Below are 27,992 nucleotides of genomic sequence, written 5' to 3'. Positions count from 1 at the left end.
GCACAGACTCAGCTCTTTTTTAGAAAGTTTTTAAGCGTCTGGGGAAGTGGGACTAAGATGTGGAGCTCTAGGAAAACCACTCTCCAACTGCTAGTGCCTCAAGAGCCTGAGCATGTTGCCTCCCAAACTTATGGCCATCTTTCCGCACATCACTCAATTTGGAATAGCTGAATCTCTGCTTCCACCTCATTTCAACAATGACTGCTTTAAAAGTAGGGTTGAGTTCAATCTCCCACCTTTATTTTGCCACTAGACTAAACAAATCATACAACTTTTACCAAGAGTGATCAAGCAGTGAGCACTTGTCAGTTGCCAGAAACTTATGAACCTTTAATTCCACTGGCTAAATAACTAATTCACATTTGATTCTAGAATGTAAAGAATTTGTCATATTCTTACCTGGCTTTCAGTTCCCATGTCAGTTGGAACATACATATCACTGATGCAAACAAATCTGAAAAGTAGACAAAAGTACCAAATTATCCAGAAAATTCATGTTACTTTGGTAACAATTTGAACTACCTGCTTATCTTTAATGGGAAGAGCCAAAATTCAAGTCATTATTATTATTGGAGCCATTCCATTAATAGGTGCATGAAACTTGTAATTTTATGCTGTGACCTAAATTTAGCTGCAAACTTGTAAGTTTGTACAAGATTGAAAGTATTTAGTTAGTATTGCAAAGGCATATAGCAGCTAACGTGGGCTATTTGGTCCTTCAAACCTGCTCCACCATTCAATAAAACAAACGTTGACCTAGTGATGGGCTCAGTTCCATTGTCTTGCCCCAACATTCTAACCTTCAACTCCTTTTTCTTTTAAAATGTACAACTTATCCTTGAATAAATGACTCATCTGCTATTACATCCTGGGCAACAGGATTCCACACTAACAATCCACAAATAAAAATTCACACATCCTGAAACAAATGAACTTAGTCTTAAAGTAGGTCCTCTAGCTTTAGTCTCGTTGGGCTTTCCCACCCTTGTACCCAATATCTGAGCAACTACATCATGGCTTTGGTGCTAAGGACTGGTTATGTCCTTAAACGAATGCTATTCATGGCACACCAATTTCTTTTTAAGAGCTTCTCGTCTACACTGTGGTCTGGGACAGCTGACTATTTACCTTAGGACTATTACATCAAGAAGGTTGGACTAAAATAAGGCCAGGATGTTAGACATACTGTCAAAAAGCAAGCTTACTCTATATAGTTTGAATTAAGCATTGTCCAAAAGCTCCAAAACAATTCAAAATATTAAGCATACTTTTGTTCCACAGGTTCCAGAAGTTCCAACGCTGGTTTAATTTCACTTTCTGGATCGTTGGTCTCCACTGTTGTGCTAATAATAGCAATGTACTTTCCTTGAGCAGCCACATTGTGTGCACAGGATATCATGCAAATGTAGATGTCTAAGGAATGATTTTATATAAAAAAACACTGCTAAGTCAAACAAGTTGAAACAAGTCTTCCATTTCTAAAGACAATTGACGATATTTACTGCTCCAGAAATTCTCATTTTCAATTTGAAACTTCACACTTCAAATTTTTCAGTTCTATAAACAAAATCGTATATTACCTCAGCTTGATGATTCAATGCCTCATTAACACTAGTTTGGCACTAGAACAATAAGTTAACCAGCACTCCTCTGCTTTGCAAGTGTACCTAGTCTCAAATTATGACTATCTAATCTTTTACTGTCAAAAAATTTGGACCCTTTACACTCTGCTCCCATCTTGTGCAAATTGATCCTTTAAATATATACCAACAAGCAAAACAGGCAACATTTGTAGGCCTTGCTCATGCTAAATAAGCTAGCCGTAAATTGCCACAGACTACTTGGTCTCATTTGTGGAAAACACTTCTGCAATCAAAAGTTGAACATGACTTTCGACACCTCATGGTACCAAAAGAGGTAGTGTGCACAATTCTATTGCTAGGATAGAATAAAATGCAGATTTATCAAAGTTACTCACCAGACTTTCTGTTGACCTGAGTTTGGGGAATAATAATCTGACAGGAATTTATATCAGTTATGGTTTTAATGGGGTGACTCATTATGCAGATAACTCGAATCACCTGGCCACTCTTCTTCACACGGTCAGACACATAACTAGGGTCACAGATCAGCTGCTTACAGCGAGCAATCTGAAAATAAATAATTTGACAAATTCTGGTACTGTTAAATTTTAATCTCAAAAGCAAAAAACAACTATGGATACTGAAAAGAATGGGGAAACTCTGACTGTATCTGGCAAGAGAAAAACAGCTAATAGTATGAGTCAGTGACCTTTCATCAGGACTGAGAAAAAATGCTGGAAAAAGGCGTTTATTTTAGTGGAGCATCGACTTATCAACATTTCATCTGATCCAATCTACTGAATTCATTGCTCACTCTTGTACACTGGGGAGACAAGCCAGGGGAGAGCAGATAGATGAGACAACCACTTTGCCAAACACCCATGCTAGGTCTGTAAAAATGACCAAGCTTCCAGCTGCTTGCCACTTCAACATAACGCCATTTGTCTCAGACATGCTGCAGTACTCCAGCATAACACCTCATCTTCCATCATGGACTCAATGTATTTAATCTCAGAGCGTGGACTTCCACCCCATATTCACCACTTTCTCTTGACACCCCTAGTTGCTCTGACCCACATTCAACTATTCATAACAAGCAAGTGACAAAGGAGAGCTAGTGGACACTATCCATTTGAATTTCCAGAAGGCGTTTCACAAGGTACCACACATGAGGCTGGTCAAAAAGAAAAAGGGCCCATTGTGTTAGTGGCAAGGTACATGGCACAGACACACAGATTAGCTCTCAGAAGGCATGGTATGGATGAAGGGGTCTTTTACAGGATGGCAGTTAGTGACTGTGGCATCCTATTGGAATCAGGGTTGGGACCACAACAATTCATGCTATACATTAACAATCTGGATGAAGAAACAGGTGGACTTAGTTATGTTTGCAGATTACAAGGTGATAGGTGGAGAGACAGGTATCATTGAGGAAATGGGGAGGTTGCACGAAGCCTTGGACATACCAGGAGTAGCTTTTGCACTAGTAGGAGACACTGTAGCATAGCCACAGACACTTTAGAATTGAGGGGAGGAATTTCTACAGCCAGAGTATTGTAAGTCTGTGGAACTCAATGCTGCAGAAGGCCTTGGAGATCAAGTCAGAGTGTCTTAAAAGACAGGGAGAAAGAGTGAGGACTGCAGATGCTGGAGATCAGAGCTGAAAATGTGTTGCTGGAAAAGCACAGCAGGTCAGGCAGCATCCAAGGAGCAGGAGAATCGACACTGCGGGCATGAGCCCTTCCTCAGGAATGAGGACAGTTAAAAGACAGTTGAATAGACCCTTGACTAAACAGAATCAACGGTTACAAGGCAGCAGGAAAATGGGGTTGAGAAACATATCAACCATGATTGAAAGGAACAGCAGACTTGATGGGCGGAATGACCCAACTCTCGTGTCTTATGGTCTTATTTACACTTCCCATTAGCATCCTACCAGCACTTCTCTCTCAGCTTATCAATGTTTGTTTGACTATCTTGATCTCTCTGGGCAGTCACCATCTACTCTGGTCAAACCCCACCCATGCCTACTAGAAAAAAAAATCTCATTACCAGTACCATCCTTTTCCCAGCTATTCAGTCCTGAAGGAGGGCCACTGGACTAGAAACGTCAACAGTTCTTCTCTCGGATTGATGCACACAGACCTGCCGAATCTGTTCATACTTTGTATCATAAAGAGATATTTGGTCCATTGCACCTCTGCCAGTATGCAATAGTTTTGCTGCCAACAGTTTATGGCAGGGTATCCAACTCAAATGACATCTTCACAAATAATCCATGGATTGTTTTGAGGATTACTCTGCTCTTCAGGTGATTAAAAATGATGACATTCCAAATGTTCCAACAGTAAAGCTAAGGTCTCTCAATTCTAAACTCAGCTAACAGAACATAATACACCATAAATCAGTAATGTAAAAAAGGAAGTTGATTAGTTTAACATTGTGACCAAAGTGAAACTTTAGCATTAACTGATAAATATTTACTTAAAAATAATCTACAAATGGCCAAAAATGTTCCTCTATTGATTGTTTTCATATTACATTAAGCTGTATTCTGTTGACTAGTTACATCAAATTAATTTAGAAATTGGGAAGTAGTTTATGAAAAGCCTGGCCATTGACTGTATCTGCTAGTTCAGCCTGTCATTTCTTTGTAACTTTACGTGAATTCATTTTGTTAAATATGCCCTGAAACGTCCCTCAATCCTGTGTACACTGCTTCTTCACAAAGAAATTAATGATTCATTGTCTGATAGACAATGTGCTTTGGGATTGAAAAGAAAAAAAATATGTTTTAGTGTCAGATGTTTGAGCTGAGGGGTTGGGCTTCAAATCTCAATGGACAGGCTGGTGTATATAGAGCTGTCATAGCAGATCACTTTTTTAAAGAGGTTTTGAAAATTTATTTCAAGAAGGCATCTGGATGGTTTTTAAATAGGAGGAGTTGAGAGATGGGCCAGGTGCTGGCAGGTGGGACTAGATAGGGTTGGGATATCTGGACCGAAGGGTCGGTTTCCATGCTGTACATCTCTATGACTCTAAGTAGAAGTAAGTGATGGCTAACTAAGGTCTTGCATATGGAACATCTGCAATTTAACATTGAATAAATCACTTAGATCGGCTGGAGAGACTTAAACAGTCTGGACTGCAAATGACTATCCAAGTACAACCAAGATAGTCTGCATCGCCACTCAAAGCAGTGTTTAGACTACAATAGCTCTCCATGGCAGATCCAATGTGTAAATTGTTAAGTGGGAGTCTTGGGCATCAAGCACTATTTGTAGTTACTTCAACCTTGGTTATATCACTATTTTGAATGATGGAAACGATTTTTAAAAATCTCAACCACAGAAAGGATGTAAAATGTTTACACAGAAATCTTATGATTGCAGAACTATCACAGGTCTGTCACCTTCCAATTGTAAATGGAAGACTCAATAGAGTTTCTTTACAACATAGAAAAAAATTTCATTGGCTAACTTCAAATACTAATTCTTGCTCAAAGGCTTAAAGCGCTCACCTCGCCCTCAGACTGGACTCCAACTACTTGCCCATTTTCAACAATTATTTCTTCAATAGGCTTGTTTAACATATAGGTCCCACCATAAATGGCACTTAACCTAAGGAAACAAAGCCAGCATTAATACATAATGCTAATTGCTTTGAATAGCTAGGTCAGCCAAGGATGGATTGTGGCTGCAACCTTTTTGTACCTTCAAGAATCAAATCAAAAGACCATAAGAACAGAGACAATAAAATATCAGAATTGCTCAGAAATATTGCCAAACATGCATGACATGGAAAATTTGTGCAATTTCGCAAAATACTCCGCCATTTCATGGCTCTGCTCAAGTGTGTGTTCTGTTCTATGGCACTTTGTCCTGTGTGATTTGAAACAAAAGTCAAGAAACAAGCAACTTTCTTACATTCAGTTAGATTTTAAGTGGACTTTTTTTCCAGTCCAGAAGTCAAATCAGATACATGAAATCCATGAGTGTATTCAGATATCAGAAATCAGGATTGCAAATATTGATGTTAAGCCACAACACGTTTGTCACTCTGCATTCCAACACATGCAAAAATACATAATGCCTTACAAGTGTAAATTCAAAACCTTCAAAGTAGTATAAACACCCCAAGCAGAGAATGAGGATTTAAGGGTGTCTTGTACAGGATAAGCATTCATGTTTTAGCCAGGAAATTGCTAGACAATTTGATGGCATATAGCCAAAAAGATTTTCTAATAAAACATGACATTTTGTTAATTATAAAACAACGCTGAGTGCTAATACTGCAGTCCAATATCTGTATTTGGAAGTAGCTCAAAAGATTAAGCAGGTTCAAATTTCAATAAAGACATTTGAAATGAGACATTTAAAACTGCTGAAATCTGTTAATAAAGTTGAACACATCCAGTTTGAAAACTTGTTTCTAAAAATGTAGACTGGCAAATGTACATGAGTGGTGTCAAAATTGTCCTTTTTTTTCCAAATGTTAGAGATTGGGTGGACAAGACAGGAATACACAATCTTAAGTTTGCACAAATTAAGACATAACCATCAAAAATGTAATGTAGACATTGATTTGTTTTGGGTAATGTAGGCATTGACCAATGATGCGAGCTTCAGTACCACAGAGGACGTTCACGGAGTGGTCTGGTACTTTCACAAAAGACAGGGACAAGTGGAATCATGCTTGGTGTACATGTACTTCCTTGCAGGCTGATGATTGACAGCAGAAAATGTCTCAGACCAAGCATATAGGCCCTGAGCTAGTCTTTAACGATAGGGTTATTATTTCAAAAAGTTTTTTTAAAAAAAAACATACTTTGACAAATACATAAGTAAATCTCTTTAATCAAGATCTAAAATTTAGAAGTAGTTTGTAGCTTAGAGCTAGAATAAGTCTTAAACCACAAGTCAAAAACGGTTCAGTGCCAGAAGTCTAAACTAATTAAAAATGCATTTCACTATTTAACAGAACATCTACCAATTATAATTCTCACCTGGCAAAACCCTGAGGTAACTCTCCAAGGCCGTAAAGAGGGTACAGATATGGACTTTTCCCATAACGAGCCAGTGATTCACTGTAGAGCTTAATTCTGTTTAATGTCTCAAGGCAAGGTTGGTTAATGTAGCTGAAAGGGGCAAAGATTTGAACATGACCATCAGCTTCGTCATTTGAAAAAAAAAAGCCCAAAATAGATGCCCACAGTTCTCCCCGGAAGATGCACAGGGAAAGGAGAGAAAATAAAATTGATACATAGTCAGATGTGCAGCACAAAATGGACCCTTCAGTCCAGCCAGATATCCTAAATTAAGTTTAAGTTTTATTTGTCAGCATTTGGTCCAAAATTCCTGTAAACTCCTCCTATTCACATACCCATCCAGATGGCTTTTAAGGTGTTCTAATTGCACCAGCCACCACTACTTTCTCAGACAGTCCATTCCATTCACATACCACCCTCTGCATGAAAAGGTTACCCACTTAGTGGTCCTTTTAAATCTCTCCCCTCTCAACTTAAATTTCCTCTAATTTTGGACTCCCCTACCCTAGGGAAAATACCTTCTCTATTCACTCAATAGATGCCCATGATCTTATAAACCTTTGAGGCTGAGGAGTGATGTTAAGTGTTCCAGGGAGAAAAACAGGCCCAGCTTATTCAGTCCCTCCCATAGGTGAAACCCTCTAACCCTGGCAACATCCTTGAAAAGGTTGAGAAAAGATTTACAAGTTTCACAGCACCTTTCCTATAGCAGGGAGACCAGAACTGAATGCAGTATTCAAAAACAGCATTCACATTTCACTGACACCTAGGAAATAAACCAAGTTGATCAAATGGAAGAGCACAAACTATCCAGTGAAATAGTCTAGTAAACTGTCATTTAAATGAAAATAGAAAATTCACAATCATTACAGACCAAAAGCAGTATGAACACCTTTATGTTCTTTGAAGTCAAAGATGTGTCAGAGCAAAAGAAAGCCCAACTAGTGAGAATCCAATTTGATAATATACATAAGCTGCATAGTTCACTACATGAAAGATGCTGTCCTGGTATCTGATAACACTTGATCAGAGGACTGATGTGGTATAAAATCATAGTCAGACGTACAGCACAGAAACAGACCCTTCAGTCCAACTCGTCCATGCTGCCCAGACATCTCAACCCAATCTAGTCCCACCTGCCAGCACCTGGCCCATATCCCTCCAAACCCTTCCTATTCATATACCCATCCAGATGCCTTTTAAAATGATGCAATTGTACCAGTCTCCACCACTTCTTCTGGCAGCCAATTCCACACATGCACCTACTTCTGCATAAAAAGGTTGCCCGTTAGGGTGAGAGGGGTAAGATATAAGAGATCTAAACCCATGACCTCTAGTTCTGGACTCCCCGACCCCAGGGAAAAGACTTTGTCTATTTATCCTATTCATGCCACTCAATTTTATAAACATCTGTAAAGTCACCCCTCAGCCTCCAGCGCTCCAGGTAAACAACCCAAGCCTGTTCAGCCTCTCCTAGAGCTGAAATCCACCAACCCTGGCAACATCCTTTTATCTTTTCTGAACCCTTTCAAGTTTCACAACATCCTTCCAATAGGATACTGCATACAATATTCCAAAAATTGCCTAACCAATGTCCTATACAGCCGCAACATGACTTCCCAACTCTTGTACTCAATACCCTGTCCAATAAAGGAAAGCATTCCAAACGTCACCTTCACTATCCTATCTACCTGCGACTCCACTTTCAAGGAGCTATGAACCTGCACTCCAAAGTCTTTGTTCAGCAACATTCCCAAGGACCTTACCATTAAGTGTATAAGTCCTGCTAAGATTTGCTTTCTCTAAATGCAGCACCTTGCATTATTTTGAATGAAACTCCATCTGCCACTTCTCAGCCCATTGGGCCATCTGATCAAGATCCCATTGAAGAAGGTTACCTCAGATTAGTGTCCACAACACCTCTAATTTTGGTGTCATCTGCAAGCTTACTAACTAACTAACTCTTATGCTCACATCCAAGTCATTTATCTGAATGACAAGTAGGAGTGGACCCAGCACAGATCCTTGTTGTGTTCCACCGATTACAGGCCTGCACTCTGGAAAACAACCCTTCACCACCACCCTGTCTTCTACCTTTGAGCCTGTTATGTATCCAAATGGCTAGTTCGCTCTGTATTCCATGAGATCTAACCTTGCTAGCCAGTCTCCCATGGCGAACCTTGTCAAACATCTTACTGAAGTCCACATCGATCATGTCTGTCACTAAGCCCTCAATCCTTTTTGTTACTAAAAAAAACACAACCTCAAGTTTGAGAGACATGACTTGCCACACACAAAGCCATGTCGACTATCCATAATCAGTTCTTGCCTTTCTAAATACCCTGTCCATCAGATTCCCTCCAACAACTTGCCCACAACCAACGTCAGGCTCACTGTCTATAGTTCCCTGGTTTGTCCTTACCATCTTTCTTAAACAGTGGCACCACATTAGCCCACCTCCAGTCTTCCGTCAGCTCACCGGTGACTATTGATGATACCAATATCTCAGCAAGAGGCCCAGCAGTCACTTTCCTAGCTACCCACAAAGTTCTACGGTACACCTGATCAGGTCCTAAGGATTTATCCACTTATGCATTTCAAGACATCTTGACCTGGTTGTGCAGAAATACTACTCAATATATAATTAAGAGGCTTACTTTATTTGCACAAGAGAATAAAAATGCAAAGGTTGGGGACAGTTATTTAACAACACTTCAGAGGGATACAAGTAGAAAATATAATGCCCAGCATGCAGTAACAGCAGCAAAAATGAACAAGACTAAGAATATAACAAAATGGTTTAACAAATTAACATTCATATACCAGCAGTTGGGGGAAGCATTAATATTATGGATATTAATATTAAAATATAAATTTAAAGGATGAGCAAGGCAGGAATTGACTCGATATTGTACACAGATATATAAAATGTTAGAGTAATTTTGTCTTGCATATACAACTACTCACTCATCAGTCCTATACAAGGCTAGAGCATGGCCTGTGAAGTCGATGACATCTTCCCCCAAACTAAATTTGTCATATACATCCTTCATGGTTGATTTCTTAGGGTCAATGCCATCCCAAGTTGTCGGATCATTTTCATCGTAAATAGAAACACGTTGCAAAAACTTTCTGAATCTACTTTTTTCCATAAAGTTTAATAACTCTAAAAAAAAACCCAACAATTTAGTAAATACATGAAACAGACTAGTTTTTAAATTTTAAAAAATTTCTGTTAAAACTAGCTTCAACTCAACACTTCAGGAAATATACTTCACAAAATGTTTTGTCTGGATTGACTTCAATATTGGAAACCTACTAATAAAAAGAGTCACACCAAGAGACTAAACATAAGTGGTAAACTTCACATGACATAGCAAATCTTGCAACTTAACTCCACGCACCAAGAGGCACAGTCAGCCATAAGAATTGCATTCAACCACAATGTGCAACTTTATTGCACTATACCCCCTTCACTCCACCAACAATATTAAGTCCAAGTGGTCAATTCTGGTCAAATGAAAAGCGTAAGGTGCAAAACCAGGCATACCTACAAACAGATTAACTAGCATAGACACAATGGACTGCATCAACCTCGGTGCTAAAACATTTCCTTCCAATCTGATGAAACTAGAACACATGAATACTTGCATGACTAATAGCAAACAGCATGCAACAGGACAGGGCTAAGAGATCCCAAAGGATCAAGTTCTATAATCTTGCCACACCCAGTCATGAACGTTAGTGGACTTGGAAACAACAGGATGAGGCTGTTGCACAAATATTCTTAAGGACAATAATGTGAAGACCCAGTGCTGTACATCAGTGCAAAGACAAGGCAATTTACACCCAAACTTCAGGAGGTGCTAAGTAGAGGATCCATCTCTGGATGGAAGGGGTTGAGATGCTCAGCTGGAGTCCCACCAGGGCCACTGAGTTCATGATATCATTTGGCCTTGGTCAAAACTGAATAAGCACTGAAACGTGAACATCACAGATCAATTAACAATCCATTCATGTTAACATTAATTCTAGCTGAAATTGCAAGCCAAGTGTTTCACAAATGCAAGTTTAAAAAAGGAAAATTATAAACTTTTGAAATTATTCCGCACAAAAGCAAAGATAATGTGAGTTAAATAGCTGTAAAATTGAAGGTTTTGGTAAGAGCACTAAGCTGGTTAGGCAAATGTCTCGGAAATAGCACTTTCCAGTATTACAGTATTATATCTGATTGGTGTTCTGACTGAATAAAGAGCTATTCTACTAGACTGGGAGGCAACTATGCTGCATAAGCTTGACAAGAACATTTGCTGTTTGAAACAAAGGAAAAAAAAAGGAAACTGCTACTGCACATCTAGTACTGTTTTCCTGCACGAGTAGCTACAAAAGGATTGTCTCAGGTTCATTCTATTTTTGAGATTGAACTCAATTGCTAGAAAAGATAACAGAGTCATAACATCTATAAACTTTCAGACCACCTCTTAAATCGCAACCACTTTATCTTTAAATTCCTACTCACTGGATGACAAGGCTTCTCTTTCACTAGATGGCACTTTGTAGATTTTGCTTTTTCTGTAAACATAGCTGCCCTCAACGACCTTAAAGTCCAGGTACCGGGTGACTTCAGTATACAGCAGCATCTTTACAAGTTGCCCTAAAAACGTAAAGCATCTTACATTTTAGAATGCATGCTTGTACATATTTTAATTAAAAAACAATTACAAAGAACTACCATAGCAGGATAGGAAGGGAGAAGTACAGGGGTAGGAAGAAAGGCATGAACGAGAAGGAGGGAGGGAGAGTTATATAGGACTCAAAACCTCAGGCCATTGTCAATTATTAGCCTAGATTAGGTTTAAACCTTGAAACCAAGATCTTCTGAATCAGAGGCAAATGCACAACCAAGTCATGATCGACATACTTGAACACCCTACTTTTCCTGTGCACCTGTAACATTACCCTAATTACACAGTCGACATATCTTTATATACCATTATGTGAATTTCATTTAGCTATTATTCAGTCCAGTAGCAATAAGGAATTGTGAAGTTAGCAAAAATATCCACTAGCAGACAGAGAGGAGTTGTAGATAGCACCAGCCCATATGTGCATAATCACTTGGTTGACATAACTTGAGAAATCTGTGGGGAGTTCAGGCAGTAGTACCCAAGAGCCTGAAGGAGTACACCATTTGGCCCTTCAAGCCTGTTGTGCCATTCATCAAGATAATGAATATCTATGCTAGGCATGACTTTGTCGGTGTTTTGGTTCAACATAGATAAAAACTGCTTGATATTTCAAGAATCTATTATCTCTTCTGTAAATTCTTTTGGAGATTTAGCCCCCATGACACTCGTGGCAGAGAATTCCAGACAATCATTACCCCGTGGGAGAACATTTCACATCGCAGACATTGCACTGCTATTCCACTACCATCTGTAGTTAGAGTTCAGGCTACCAAACCCTGGATTCCGACTGCCGTCTACCTTCCTTTTGTCTTTTTACATTCAGCGGTGGTTGTGGTCACTCGTGCCACTAAGTTAATGACATCTTTAAACAAAAAAAAAGTGTCCTGTAGGTTATACAGAAATACATTTGCAACTTACCATTTGCCATAAGAAATTTTGGAATCAGGTCCACATTCCAATCTCTTCCCCTGCCCATGGATTCAGGTGGTGAACCAGGGATATTAAACCTTTTGTACAGCTGAAGAGAGGATGAATTTAGCATAGTGTAAGCATAAAGTATATGGGCACTTCACAATTTTCTCATGCATCTGATTTTGTTAGCAAAATCAGGACATCAGACTCTATTCAAGCCAGGTTTCAAGTAGACTGTAGTCTATAGCAGCATTAAAGATTTAGTATAGCAAAAATAGAATAATCAGCATCTTTGAGGGCAATCTCAGGAATGTTACGAAACAGGGGCTAGAACTAGGTCTTCATAATTACAACTCATGATTCCTTGGATTACAGCTGCATTAATTTGCGAAGTTGGCCAAACATTGTCAGAAGTGAAAAGTGACAAGGTTATAGCATTAAATGAATGGAATCTTTTTATTTGTTGTATGGGAAATGGGGTATACTCCACCTCATTGCTAAAATCAAGGACGAAGACAGAAACTTATGGCGTGTCACTTCACTCAATGACTTGGCCAATGTTACATTAAATTATATTGAGCCCTTGATGCATACGTTAGCCTTAACAGGCTGTGTAAAAATTACTACCCAGCTTAGATGAACATTATGGACATATAAACATCAGTTCCATTTATAAAAGACTTTTCATCCATTCCAGAAACAGTGCTGCAGAGGCAAATGATGTCATGGTCTTTGTCTTAGTCATTGCAGACATTCAATCTGTTATGCTGTTACTGGTAATATGAATGTTTCACTTGCACATGTATCTCCAAAGTATAATCCTTATATTTCTAATGACATTTTGAACAACTTTTTTCCTCAGAACTTCATGGAAGGGTTATCCTAATTTGGACAGAGACATGCTGTATCTACAAACTCCTGGTCTCAAAAATCATTCCAACCAAGTTAAGCCAACAATGAGAATGAAACATGGTATAGGTAAGCCACATCTTATTAAATGGTGCAACACTGAATACATTGCTAAACTAAGCAGCACGTGGAAGACATCAGACGCCTCCTAATCCAGGTTTAAGGTTTGACACTGATGCACTCCAATTTTGCCTTTTGGGGAACACTGACCAAAATTCAATTTCTGGTCCTGAAGGAAGAGAGGTTACAGTTTCAGTCTAAGGCAAATGCTAAACATCCACACTCCATGTAAACAGATCAAATACTAAAAAATTCCTAACAACCTATGACTTCATTTTCTCCAACACACCCAATTCTAAATTCATTGCATATATAAAACTTGGAGAGTAGCAACCAACCAAAACTAGCATGACAGTGCAAGATAGTCTCAATGAGCATGCTGATCAAGAGCAAACAAAATCTAACATTGAAGCAATCAAATATTGAAACTTACATCTGGACAAAGTTCTGTTTCCAATTGTGACCAAAGGAGCAAGAACAGGCCATTACACCCATCACACCTGCTCCTCCATTTAATAGCATCATAGCTAATCCTCTATCTCAACACTGCACTCCCATTCGCTGTAACCCTTTGCACCCTGAAATGTATTTCTCTCAAATATACTCAGCAGCTTAGCCTCCACAGCCTTCTAGAGTGTTCCAGATTCATCACTCGAGTGAAAAAAAAACTCACCTTCATCCTAAATAATCCACCAGATATCATTTCTGCATTCACTCGGTCCAAATATCAGCCAAGAGTTTTTAGCACTCAAACAAGATCCCCTTTTCTTTTAGGCTCCAGCAAATACAGACCTGTTCAACCCAAACTCCCCTCATACAATAAACCGACTACCCAGGGATCAGACCACTAAGCCTTGACCATACTCTCATGACAAGCATTACTTAAAAAGTTTCTTCTGTCTTTAGTCCCCAGCAGCCCTGCTTACCAAGGTACTTATATACCTGGGAAAGCTAAAATACTGAGTCTGATGAAGACACTCCTAGGAGTTTTCAAACCAGCCAAAATCATCACAGGGTGGAATATATTAACAGATGATATATTACTAGTACAGACCACAACTCAATATTTAGAGAGAATCAATTCTAAATTACACTATAACAAAAAGATGACTATTATCAACCATTGAAGATATTCACTTGAGGGAGAATAATCCAAACAAACATTCTATATTCTCACAATAAAAAGCGTCAGTGAATGTCAAAGATTGTCTATAACACTACTTTAAAACCTCTTCTGGATAATCAAACAAAGAAAGCCACACAAAATCCAGAACAATTTATTTAGAATGCCTGTCTCAATGTTCAGCATAAATTGATGGCGAACTCAACCCATTTCTGTCCCACGATGCCTGACCTATTTACCCATTATATTGGCTAGCTCAAGATTTTCCAATGGATTTTCAATGATTGAGGGCAGCACAGAGGCTCAGTGGTTAGCACTGCTGCCTCAGCATCAGGGAACAGAGTTCAATTCCTGCCATGGGCGACTGAGTGGAGTTGGCACATTTCCCCAGTGTTTGCGTGGGTTTCCTCCCATAATCCAAAGATGTGCAGGTCAGGTGAATTGACCATGCTAAATTGCCCGTAGTGTTAGATGCAGAGGTTAAATATAGGGTAGGGGAATGGGTCTGGGCGGGTTACTCTTTGACAGGTCGGTGTGGACTTGTTGAGCTGAAGGGCCAGTTTCCATACTGTAGGGAATCTAATCTAAGTTTTACCTTTTGTGGCTATTAAACAGTCGTTTATTATGTACCAATAAAAATTTTTAAAACGTACCCTTTTCACTTATTTGAACTGCCTTTTTATGACTGAGACTCCGAGGTCTAAGTGTTTCTTGCCACAGGTGATTAGCTATTTCAACTGTCAAGTCTTCAAGGTCCTTGAGAATCCTGAATTTTTGACACTAGCTTCTTGGCATTTATTCAAATACTGCCGTGAATTTTATTTTTCTTTCCTTATAATTTAATTTAAAAAATTAATTGGTCATTTACACACCTTGAGTAATGAGATCTAAATTGCACAATTCTGCAGGTGTACAAGGACATGAGGTCTGGTTGCACATGAATATTTCCCAATCACCATTTAAATAAAACACTATATTCTGTTATTTTCCCCCATTGAAGTGGATATCTTCACACTTACCAACATTATTCTGTGACAAAAACAGAAGTTGCTGGTAAAGCTCAGCAGGCCTGGCAGCATTTGTGAACAGAAATCAAAGCTAACGTTTTGGGTCCAGTGACCCTTCCTCACAACACAACTAACCTTTTCTTCACAGATGCTGCCAGAACTACTGAGCTTTTCCAGCAATTTGTTACAGCATCCACAGTTCTTTGATTCTTATTCGCATTATTCTGTATTTGCCAACTCACTCAACTTGACTGTCACCTTGAAGTCTCTTTACTTTCACCTCACAGCAAGTTGGAAAACAAAATTTGATCCCTTAATTAAACTGTGGTTTAATTAGACTCAATCACAGCATAGGGACAGGCCCTTCAGCTCATCATGTCTATATTGACCAAAATACCAAGCTACACTAATCCCATTTACCTGCACTTTAGCCATAGCCTATGCCCTGGCATTTTAAGTACTCATCCAGATGTAATCGTTGTTACAAGAGTATCTGCCTCCACCACCCCTTCAGGCAGTCAGTCCCATATTTCTACCACCCTCTAGGTTAAATATTTCCCCATCTCCTCTGATCTCATCCAAACTACTTGCTCCTCACCTCAAACTTACGCACTTAGGTCTCAGATGTGTCTGCCAGAGAAAAAAGGTTCTCACAATCTACTCTTATTTATGCTTCCTATATTGTGTATGCCTCAATATCTTTGCTCCTCTGCAAATATAGTTGAGAAGTACCAAGACCTGAACCAAGTTGCCCCTTTTGTCTCTTAATATATTCCACTCCCTCAGGTAATCCTATTCAATATATTTATACAGAGGCTTGGGGTTTTCCTTGATCTCATCTACCAAAGATATTTCATGGCTCCTCTTAATTTTCTTTTCAGGCAATTTCTTATGTTTTATACTTCTGAAGTGCCTCCCTGTTTTTAAAGTGCACTGTACCTGACAATTGTTTCCTTTAAGCTCTTTAATATTCTTGGACTTGCTGCCCTTGCGAATCACAGAGAAAAAGACACTGGCGTTGAATTCCCACTACCCTTTTAAAAAGACCCACACTTCCAAATATAGACTTGCCTGCCAGCAGCTGCTATTAATCGGTGTTTGTCAGATCCTATCTGATGACATTGAAACCTGCCTTATCCAATTTAGATACTTAATTTCTGTAAATATCCTTATCCCCTTCCATAAAGGCTGAGTTGTGGTCACTATTTCCAAAATGATATCTGGGTGGCACAGACGCTCAGTGGTTAGCACTGCTGCCTCACAGGTTACTCAGAGGGTCGGTGTGGACTTGTTGGGCTGAAGGGCCCGTTTCCACACTGTAGGGAATCTAATCTAATTCCTCTGGCATAAACTTCAGCCACTTGACCAGCTTCATTCCCTCAGATTATGTCTAGCACTACCCCATCTCTAGGAGAATGTTTTGATAACCTGAATGCATTTTAAAAATTCCACCCAGTCTAATCCTTTCAGACTTTATATATCTGAACAGCTGGTGCTCAAGTCCATGAGCACAGATCAATATTCTAGCTCTTAACATTGCTTTCAAGTCACATTTTATTAAAGTATCAAGGCTAAAAATGGAGAGGCGTAACAGTGCATATTATGTTAAGTTGCAAGTAGTTTTCATTACTTACATCCTCCAGTGGTGTTATGGATGCACTTTCACCTCCATAGTAAGAGTTGCGATCCATGTGCAGGACCTTCTTCCCTTTCACAGACATTATGCCAGAAAGAATGCATTCCTGTAAAAAAAATTAAGAAAGTCAGAATCCAGATTATTCATAAGAAACAGCTATTGAATCAACCACATTATTCCTTACTGGAAAGCAATGTCACAATGTAAGGCTTGTTGCAGTCCATTTCATTCCATTAAGAATGGATCAATAGCAAGTTACAAATAGTCAGGGAGGAGAGATCCCACCCAGTGAGAGTGTGCCTGAATGAGTATATAGTTTACAGAATTTGGAGGCAGCGTGGGATGTGATGCACAAGGGGAGCGAGGTGCATTTCTCTAGTTTGTAAGGTTTTTTAAAAAAACATTTAAATTGAAGTCCAGGATCAAGAGTTCAGCACAAAAATGACATCACTGGATAGAGAGTCCCAATGTTAGGTTGCCTGCCCAGTGCCCAGTTCAGGATCTCATCCGGATTAAAAAGGAACTTTGAGGGGGAAGATCCAGTTGTTGAGATCCACACCTGGTACCAACAATATAGACAGAAACAGAAGAGAGGTTCTGCTTAGGAATTATGAACTGGAGGCTAAATTAAAAACAGAACCAAAAAGCCTCTGAAATACAACCCAAACAACAAGCAAATCAGCACAGCAACAAGATGAAGTCAGCACAGCTCAAGAATTGGTGTGGGAGAAACATGTTCAAAACTCATGGTACATTGGTAGCAGTACTTGGAACTAGGAAGCTGTTCCAATGGGTGGAGCTCTCTCTGAATCACAATGGGATCAGAGACCTGACAAAATTGCATAACGAAGGCTGCAGATAGGACTTTAAACTAAATAGTGGGAGGGGGCTCATTGGAGCTTAAAGTTTCCAGAAGAGAGTATGGAAATGATCAGGAATCCAACTTCTGGCACAGGCTGAGAACTAAATATTTATAAAGAGGCAAATTCTACGAAGACAACAAGGAAAAGGGAGGGGGGATTGGAGTTGCTTTCTTTTTATAAATTAGCAATAAACATTGAAAATACAAACAAATAACAGCATCATAAAGAAAAAAATTACAATACTACTGTTTACTAACTACTAACCTATCCTATAATACAAAATAAAATCTAACTGAGCAAGACACCAATAAATAACTTAGTGACTAACAACACAATAGCTATGCTCGATGTAAAGTTCCCAAACAAAAAGAATGGGTATCATTGTATACATACCTGTATTAACTCAGGAGCTCTCCCCCCCCCCAAGAGTCTGTGGCATGTCCAGAAACAACGGGTAAGAGTGCCTACATTTTACACTTGGAGCACATTGAAGTTGGCCCTTTTTTAAAACTTCACCAGATGGTCTGGTGCCAGATGAACACTGCAGAACTTTTAAATGCGTAGCACGTCTTATTACAGATGGAGATCTTTCGCACATTCTCCATATATCCTCCCACATTTCAGAAGAGATCTCCACTCCTAGCTCTTGCTCCTAGACATCTCATGACCAGTTAACATCCTGCCAGGTCCTACTACCCAGCAGACGATAGAGGGCACTAACCAAAAGAGTGACTGCAGCATGTAGCAACCTCTATCAGGCTTTTGGACTTCGTGAGAAGCATAGTCTCCTTCTGAAATCTGACCCGAATAAAATGGAAAAGATCTCTGCGGGGCAACTCATACTTGTGGCTCACTTGCTTGAAAGACATAATTTCATCAGCCCAACCATGAAATTGGAAGAGCCTCACATCTCTGGAGATCCCGCCTAATATAGCTGAGCAAGTGAGCAAAGTTAGTCTGAAATAACTGATCAAACACTGGGGTCATAAAAATGCCCAGATTTTGAAACCCCACTCATGACCACTTAAAAAGGGAACCTAGGGCTACCTTCAACCTCTGGCACTTTGAGGTTGTCCTAAGGCATAGCCTCAGATTTTGCAAAGTTGGACTTAAAATAATTAAATAGCCTCAAATTAATTGATACATTATATTAGATTGGGGTACAGAGATTATTGGGTTCGATAAAAACAGAAGAACATCATCCACATAAAAGTGTAATCTTGTGTATGCTCAATCCCACTTCCGGAGCAGTTATGTGGACATTCTGATGAATGGCCTCTGCCGGCGGCTCGATCATCGATGTAAACAATGGTGAAAGGGGGCAGCCTTGATATCACCCCCGCCAATCCTAAAGCTCCCTGACTTCACCTTGTGGGTAACAGTGGCCAGAGGGCAATGATTAAAACCTGCATCCACCTAGCAAAGACCCCACACAACCAAAACTGCTCTAAGACACAAGAGATACAGTCAATCCACCTAGTTAAATGCTTTCTGGGCATCTTAAAAAAACCCACCAACCCTTGAAATTGATCGTTGCTGACAAACTTGGATCATATTCAGCAACCTTCTAACCATATTGAAAGACTTAGGGCCCCTTATAAAACCTGGCTGGCCCTCTTAAGAATGAGGAAAATATTAGCTTCTCTCAGAAGCTGGTAGTGAGCATTCATGTATGAGTGACTGTACATCTCCAATATTAGTCCTGACTCCTTATTAAAAAAAACTAACGCAGGACACCATCAGGGCCAGATGCTTTCCCACTCTGAAGTTGCCTAGCTGCCTCCTGCATTTCCTGAACTGTCAAGGGGGCATTAAGGAGAGAGGCCTGTTCCAAGGTTACCCCCGAGGTGCCCAGGTTCTTAAAAGGCTTCCAGTTAACCCACCTGTCCTCGCAATCATCAGACTGATACAATTCAGAGTAAAAACTCCGAAAAGCCTCATTAATCCTCTTGGCATCATATGTAAAGGACCCCGGTAATTGATTGGGGAGCACACTTTTTCCTAGTCAGATATGCCAAATACTTTCCTGGCCTATCCCCATACTCAAAAACCCAAGCCTAGCAAAAGTTCTTTCTTTGAAGTTTTGTCAGTATTGAATTCAAGGCAGCCTGGAGGGCTGTGATTCACTGTAGCTTAGCCACCGAAGGCCACTCAAAATGTGCTCCCTCGGCACTTTTCAACCATGTCTCAAGTAGACGCTGCTGTTCCCCCTTTGTCGTTTCCAGCTGGCCGAACAGGAAATAGCAATCCCTTAGCAAAAGGCCTTCGTGGTCTCCTATAGCATAGACTACTGGCAGTGTCTGATTTGATAGTCAAGAACTCCTGAAAATCATTCAAGTAGTATTCACAAATTTGGAATCCTCAAGGAGAAAAGAATCCAGACGCCAGTGCTGCAAACCTAGCCCCTCACTCTTGGCCTTAACCTCCAAATATACTGTTATGTGATCAGAGATAGCCATGTTCCCAATTTTACAACCCATAATTAAACCCACAAAAAGGTAGAGGAGCCAAACAAAGATCAGTCCTCACGTGACATTTACACAGGTTTGAAAAAAAAAGGCAAGTCCCCACCAGTAGGGCGAGGACATCTCCAAAATATCCACCAGCCCCAACTTCTCACAAGCCAGCCACCTGCTTAGCCAGTGAAGGAATAGTTGGGGGCCTGGATCTATCCAATGTCAGATCCAGAAGGCAATTAAAATTCCCCCCCATAATGTGCAGTGTTCTGAAAGCGCTCAACTTAGAGAAGGCACTAACCAATAATGCGTCAGAGGACAGTAGACATTTTAAATGCCATATTCCTCCCATGTATCAGCACTTTAAGTGTCACAAACCACCCGTACTCATCCTTCACCTGCTCTAATAATGTGAACGGAAGATTTTTCTCAATAAGTACTGCCTTCCCCTACTTTTAGTAGTAAAGGATGAAAAGAATACCTAGTCATAACCCCCTGTTGTAGTTTCAGGTGTTCTCAAAGATGGGTTTCCTGAAACAGAGCAACATTAACCCTTTCCCTCTTAAGGCTAGAAAGTACTTTTTTTCCTTTTAACAGACAAATGACTTCCCTTGATGTTCCAGGTGCACCATTTAACAAGACAACCATATCTCCTTTCAGACATGCTTCAACCCCTGGAGGGAGAACCCTGGTTACAATGCACCAAGCAGAAGTAAATACTCACAGAATTACGTATGCAAAACTACTAAATCATAATACAAACAACTATTGCTACCAAAAAAAAGCTACAAAGACAGACAACTATAAAACCTTGAATGGGAGACTCTTTCCCCCCACCCCGAAAAGGGTCTACAACGTTTTTGGCTTTATCCACAGAGTCAAAAGTATAAACTGAGTCCTCGTGGCTGATACGGAGCACTGCAGGGTACCTCGGAGTACCGGATGCTCAGGTTCCTCAGCCTCCTCTTCGAAGGATGACCTGCCTCGAATTAAAGCTGCAGAGAAATCCTGCCAAAAATGTTTGACCCCATGTGCATCAGTGCCTATGGGTAATTTCCCAGTGGATTTGGAGGCTTCAAATCACTTTTTGTTTGTCCTTAGAAACACACCAAGACCAGGCAGGGGCACTGTACCAGCACAGACCTGTGCACTGCGATCAGATAGGCCCCTTCAATCTGCAGCCAGGTGGACTATTTGAAGGCCCAGGAACCACAGCAGCCAGTTTTCTAAGCAGCTGACTGGCTGCCCACCTTTTTTCACCCTCCCAGAGCTAGACAATCTAAAGATTCATCCCCTGACCTCAATCAGAAGTAGTCAACCTGGTCTTGTAAGGCCTGCACCTCCGGCTCCACTATCTGGATTCAACTGGATGAGGACTCAAATCAGTGCTTCCGAGACAGTGGTTCGACCTTCCACCTCTATCTGCTCCTGAAGCTCCCGTTCATGATTCTGCAGCATGGATGCAGTGGGCACGGATCTCAATTACAGCCCCAACCTTCAAGCCAAGTCTCGCCATCGTCACCAATTACTGAGAATTGGTCAGGTTTTCTGGGGTTTCGGGACAGACTGCTGCTGTGGCCTCTGGTGTGCCCAGTGCTGCGGGGAGTATCCTCCCTGCTGCTGTTTCTCTTTCCTTTTGGCACCCCTCCCACTCCCAAATATTAATAAGTGTGTTCTGAAAAGGTTTTAAACTAATACCTCCTCCACATTTGTTGGCCAGGGATGGCAAAAAAAAAATCACCAATATGCCTTGACTGTTGGCAGTTCTACAGAATTGCTGCCATCTTGCTGAGTGGGTTGTCTTATTAAAGAATGAAATTAAAATTGATAGCACAAAGGTGTAGAATCAGAGTTGAGGAATGGCAAAGTGAAACAAAAAGACAATTTTGTATAGGCCTCCTAGCAGTAGTCAGGGATGTAGGAAGGAAAAATCAAGAGTAAAAAAAAAAAGGGGCATGAAACAAAGGGACATTTACAATAATCATGGGTGACCTCAATATATGGGCAGGTTCAAAATCAGGTTGGTAGCAGATCCCAAGTAAAAGAATTCTTGGATGGTCTAAGATTTTGTTTTGAAGCAGTTTGCAGTACAACCTAGCCCAGTACAGACAATCCTGGATTTGAAGATGTGCAGTGAGGCAGACTGGATTAGAAAGTTTAAGGTGAAGAAAGCCCTTTGGGACAGTGACCACGATAGGATAAATTCACCCTAAAAAGTTTTGAATGGGGAAAGACTTTGGAAATCTGAAGCATTAAAGGGAATTAGTTTAGGATTCTGCTCAGGTTAAGAAGCAGGTTTAGTTGACAAATGCAATGTCAGCCTTTATTTCAAGGCTAGAATACGTGCACAGAGGTATACAGCTGAAGCTGTATATGATCTGGTCAGACCAGATTTTGGAAATTTGAGTAGTGTTTGGGCCCCATCTCCAAGAAAGGATGTGGTGTGTTGGAGCGCTAGATGGATGAGGAGGATCTCATTGAAACTTAGAATACAGAGGGGCACAGGTAGAGCGGACATGGAGGTGTCTCTCCTGAGTGAAAACAAGGACTCGAAGACCCTTTAAAATTCAAATGAGGAGGAATTTCTTCAGCCATAGTGGTTAATCTCTAGAACTCAAATGACTTGGCCTTCACTGCCCTCTGCTGCAATGCATTTAAGACAGTTATTCTTGATTAAAGATGGGATCAAGAGAGTTACGGGGAGAACACAGGAGAGTGGGAGTCGAGAAAGATATTAGCCATGATTAAATGGCAGGGCAGATTCTATGGACTGAATAGCCCAATTATGCTGCAATATCTTATGGTCTTACGATAACCATAGAGACATGTTGTATTTTGGAAATACCCATAATGCTGCAAGTCAAAGAATGCAATTAGCCTAGTGAACTAGGGACATAGAAGTCATTTCTAAATAGTCACAGAAACAACTGTGAAACAATTTGCACTTAATGCAAAACTGCATTACATAGCTAGCTTCTAGGAAGGCCTTAAGAGAATTCACAATGTAGGTCACTAGTAAATGCAGGATCAGAAAATTTTATTCAAAATCATCAAAATTTTAAACCTGTCAAACTATTTGCATTGTAACTGAAATTTGAATCTGAAAGCTTTCTTTAAAAAAGATCAAATGACATTTCCCCTCCACTGACCCCCTCCCTAATTTGAACACTAGCCATTCAAATGAAGCCTACCAATTTGTATTATGCATTTATTCCTCATTCACTGCATCTTCATTGCAAAAACAATTCTACTGTACTGACACCCCACTGTAATTTTCAGAAGGAGCTCAGACTCAAAAATGAACTGCCTTCAACAGCGGTTCTCACTGATGCCCATTTTCACTCCATTACATTGAAGGTACATAGTTTCCAGTGCTCTAATATACAAAAAAAAAGAGGCAAAGCCAGAAAAGGTATGCAGGAGTGAGCATTCAAGACTCTTCAGAATTCTACATTCCTCCCTTTTCTTGGTCTCCAAATATCCTTAAAAACCTGACTTTCTATAAAGACAATTTTTCCTGTTCCATATTTGAATGCATACTAGAAAATATTTTAAGGCCATTCCACCATATTAGCTCAGATTCCAGAATAAACAGTGCAACACACTAAACAAAAAGTGATTCCTCATAGCTCATCAACATTACCAGGCTTGCGCAACCTCAGATTACAACAGGATCTGGACCAGATGGGCCAATGGACTGAGAAGTGGCAGATGGAGTTCAATTCAGATAAATGCGAGGTGCTGCATTTAGAGAAAGCAAATCTTAGCAGGACTTATACACTTAATGGTAAGGTCCTTGGGAATGTTGCTGAACAAAGACCTTGGAGTGCAGGCTCATGGCTTCTTGAAAGTAGAATTGCAGGTAGATAGGATAGTGAAGGTGGTGTTTGGTATGCTTTCCTTTATTGGTCAGAGTATTGAGTACAGGAGTTGGGAGGTCATGTTGCAGCTGTATAGGACATTGGTTAGGCTACTGTTGGAATATTGCATGCAATTCCAGTCTCCTTCCTATGGGAAGGATGTTGTGAAACTTGAAAGGGTTCAAAAAAGATTTAAGGATGTTGCCAGGGTTGGAGGATCTGAGCTCCAGGGAGAGGCTGAACAGGCTGGGGCTGTTTTCCTTGGAGGGTCGGAGGCTGAGGGGTGACCTTAGAGGTTTACAAAATCATGGAGGGGGAATGGATTGGATAAATAGACAGAGTCTTTTCCCTGGGGTCGGGGAGTCCAGAACTAGAGGGCATAGGTTTAGGGGGAGAGGGGAAGTTATAAAAGAGATCTAACGGGCAACTTTTTCCACAGAGGGTAGTACGTATATGGAATGAGCTGCCAGAGGATGTGGAGGAGGCTGGTACAATTGCAACATTCAAGAGGCATTTGGATGGGTATATGAATAGGAAGGGTTGGGAGGGATTAGATTGGCAGGTGGGACTAGATTGGGTTGGGATATCTGGTCGGCATGGACAGGTTGGACCAAAGGGTCTGTTTCCACGCTGCACATCTCTATGACTGACTCTAAAAGCATACTTCTCAGCAACTGGCTAAATGGAATAATCGATTGCAGGTCTACAGTCAGTCAATCTTATCAAGGATACCACTTATGCAGATTGCATAGATCTGCAGCTAGCTGCAAAGGCTTTTAAAAGAATTTCTCTGTACAGATGTCAATTTATGCATTCCTCTAACATACATTACAAGCTAACCAAATTCTTAGTGAGAAAGAAATCCTGTCGTGTGCAATGAATAGAACGGTTTGCCAAATACTGACAATTACCCTTTAATAGCTAACTACGACTGATAAAGTATGCAAGCAATTGTGCATTCTATAAGTGACACATGATAACCATACTTCATTTCTAATATATGCACTTAGGAAATAAAGAATGAATCAAACTATAAAAAAGATAAAAAATGTTACCTTCAGCACATACTTCCACATTCATTTTTCAAATCATGAACAAGCAGCAACTAAGCTTAACCTACTTCTGAACATAACCACAAAAACAAATTCTGCCAAATCCAGTTGGGTCTTATCAGAATTGGCTTTAGTTATTTTCTAACTAAAACTCTCGCTCCTTTAAAAATTTGCATTCAGGTCAGAAAAACCTGTCACTTTTGAAAATCTAGCAAATCAAATTTCAGATAACATTCAAGGCAATTTGTCTTTTTTTATAAAATATTTTTAAGAAAAAATAAATTTTTAAATGTTACAAATACAAAACAATGCAATTCAAAACAGTACAAAAATAGTACAAAACTAAATCCAAATAATAAAAAACAATTCTCCAACCCACCCTCCTATATGAATGTATAAACCAATATAGAAAAGTATAAAATTAAAAAACCTAAACTAGCTATTTAACTAACTAAATACCTAACAAAGTAAATAGTAATAACTCAGCCCAGCCAAACAAAACACTCATACATCACAGTTCCTCCTCCCTGGATATTGGACTCATGAAACACACATTACGGCTATATAAAAGTCCTGGTTAGTATGGCAGATAAATCTGTGCCCAGGTATTTCAAAAAGGGTTGCCATGTCTTGTAAAAATTCAGTTTTGTGGTGTACCATATTTGAGAAAATCTAGGGGAATATGCTCCATAACAATCTTCTGCCAACCCGACAGGCCTGGGGGGGTTTTCTGATATCCAACCTAGCAAGATATTCTTCCTTGCACAGAATGCAAGAATATTGAGAAGTTTTGCCTTATGCGAGTCTGCAGGAAATACAATAGGTAGGCCCAAAAGGAGCAAAATAGAGTCCTCCACCCCTACACCTAAAATCCTCTCCATTGCACCCACCACAGTGCTCCAAAGTGTTTGAAGCCTGTCACAAGACCAAAGACAATGGGTAAGAGTACCCGTACAGATCTTGCACTTGGGGCATACTGAAGATACCCCTAGTTTAAATTTTGACAAATGGTCTGGGGCTAAGTGGACCCTGTGGAGATTCTTCAACGGTAAAGCATGGGTCCTATTGCAAATTGATATCTTCCTTGCATTCTCCCAAATATCCTCCCATACCTCTGAAGAAACTTCAACACGCTCTCTTTCCCACATCTTGCAGAGTCGATCAGACCCTGAGGTGGCACCCCCCCAATTGGTAGAGTACTGACCGTGTACTCTTAGCCCTTATTACCCCTCTGTCAGATTTGTAGGGGTCAAAAGTGGGGTCCTTTTTTGAATAAAATCCCTAACTTGAAAAAAAAACGAACGAGGTCTCTATTAGGCAACTCGTACTTCCGTACTAACTGATCGAAGGACATCATTACATCTCCCTCAAATAAACCACCCATGCAAGATATATCCCTAGCTGCCCAACGTTTAAATCCTGAATCTATCATACCTGGTTGAAAACTCGGCATACCCACTAAAGGTGTAAACAAAGATGTTTTGCCAATATTATTACCTTCCCTCTGCCGAATTGCCCTCCATGCTTTAACAGTATTGATGACTATTGGGTTATGGCAATATTCCTTAACTGTCCTCACCTTGTCCAAAAACAGCAAACTGGTAAGGGGGCACCTTGCCTGGGAGACTTCGATATCTAGCCATATTGAAAGAGGGTCTCCACAAATCCAATCATTTACGGAGATCAAAAACGAGCTTAATTGGTAATTTTTAATGTTCAGAAGGTCTACTTCCCACCCCCCCCCCCCCCCAAATCTGTGAGGCAACTGCAATTTGGCTAATTTAATGAGGGGCCGTTTACGGTGCCAGATAAAGAGCTGAACCAACTGTTCAGTCTCCTGAGTGTTTATTTATTGAAAAATCAGGGGGAGCATCCATATAGGGTATAGCAAACTAGGGAGAATATTCATCTTAATAAGCGCTATCCGACCCAACCATGAGGCTGGAAGTGCCTCCCATCTTTGGAGATCTTGTTTAATTTTTTTTCAAATAATGGAGTAAAAACTGGCTTTGAACAGCCAATCCAGAACTGGAATAATGAATATGCCTAAAATACACAAAACCCCTGTGACCACCTAAATGGGAATCTAGTCACTCAAGAGCCAACTCTTTCGTAAGACCACCCATAGGCATAGCCTGATTTAGCAAAATTAATCTTATACCCTGAAAAAGCTCCAAATGCGTGAATGCATTTTATCAGGCACTGAGACTGCTGGATTTGTCAAGAAAGTTAGAACATCTGCATACAGCGAGATCTTATGTAATTTTGACCCCACTTCTGGAGCTGATATATGGAGATCCCTACGAATGGCCTCTGCCAACGGTTCAATCACCAACGTAAAAAGTAATGGTGAAAGGAGACAGCCCTACCAGCTGCCCCTAGAAATATTAAAATTGCTGGATTGTACCCAGTTGGTAATGACCGCATCGAGGGGTACACTGTAGAGAACCTTTACCCATCTTATGAAAACTTCGCCTAGACCAAACCGGTCTAGATATAGAAAGTGTACGGCCACGCAACTCAGTCAAATGCCTTCTCTGCATCTAAAGAAATCACCAATCCCTGTACTAATTGCTGTTGGCATACTTGGATTACGTTAAGCAGCCTCCTAATGTTATGGAGGACCTGTGACCCTTTATGAAGCCCGTCTGATCCTCTTTAATAATAGAGGGTAACACAGTCTCACAGCCTTAATGCAAGAGCCTTAGAGAGGACCTTAAAGACCACATTTAAGAGCGAGATGGGCCTGTATGAAGCACAGTCTTCCAGGTCCTTCCCTTTAAGGAAATATTGGCC

General features: G+C 40.2%; 1 protein-coding gene across 1 annotated transcript in view; it reads right to left on the bottom strand.

The window, feature by feature from the left end:
- Window positions 1-27,992, bottom strand: part of LOC122561837 (rab GDP dissociation inhibitor beta) — a 41,528-nt gene that overhangs the window by 1,514 nt on the left and 12,022 nt on the right. The window contains exons 2-10 of the mRNA XM_043714064.1: window positions 16,964-17,071; window positions 12,237-12,336; window positions 11,150-11,284; window positions 9,598-9,796; window positions 6,589-6,720; window positions 5,104-5,203; window positions 1,979-2,150; window positions 1,269-1,413; window positions 400-454 (exon numbers count right to left, since the gene is read on the bottom strand). Of these exons, the coding sequence (XP_043569999.1) occupies window positions 400-454; window positions 1,269-1,413; window positions 1,979-2,150; window positions 5,104-5,203; window positions 6,589-6,720; window positions 9,598-9,796; window positions 11,150-11,284; window positions 12,237-12,336; window positions 16,964-17,071 (1,146 nt within the window). The remainder of the gene's footprint in view (window positions 1-399; window positions 455-1,268; window positions 1,414-1,978; window positions 2,151-5,103; window positions 5,204-6,588; window positions 6,721-9,597; window positions 9,797-11,149; window positions 11,285-12,236; window positions 12,337-16,963; window positions 17,072-27,992) is intronic.

This window comes from Chiloscyllium plagiosum, chromosome 23 (assembly GCF_004010195.1).
Source record: "Chiloscyllium plagiosum isolate BGI_BamShark_2017 chromosome 23, ASM401019v2, whole genome shotgun sequence".
In the NCBI taxonomy this organism is placed as follows: domain Eukaryota; kingdom Metazoa; phylum Chordata; class Chondrichthyes; order Orectolobiformes; family Hemiscylliidae; genus Chiloscyllium; species Chiloscyllium plagiosum.
Note: the sequence above shows the minus strand (reverse complement) of the source record. Positions and strands in the feature narration are given on the sequence as shown.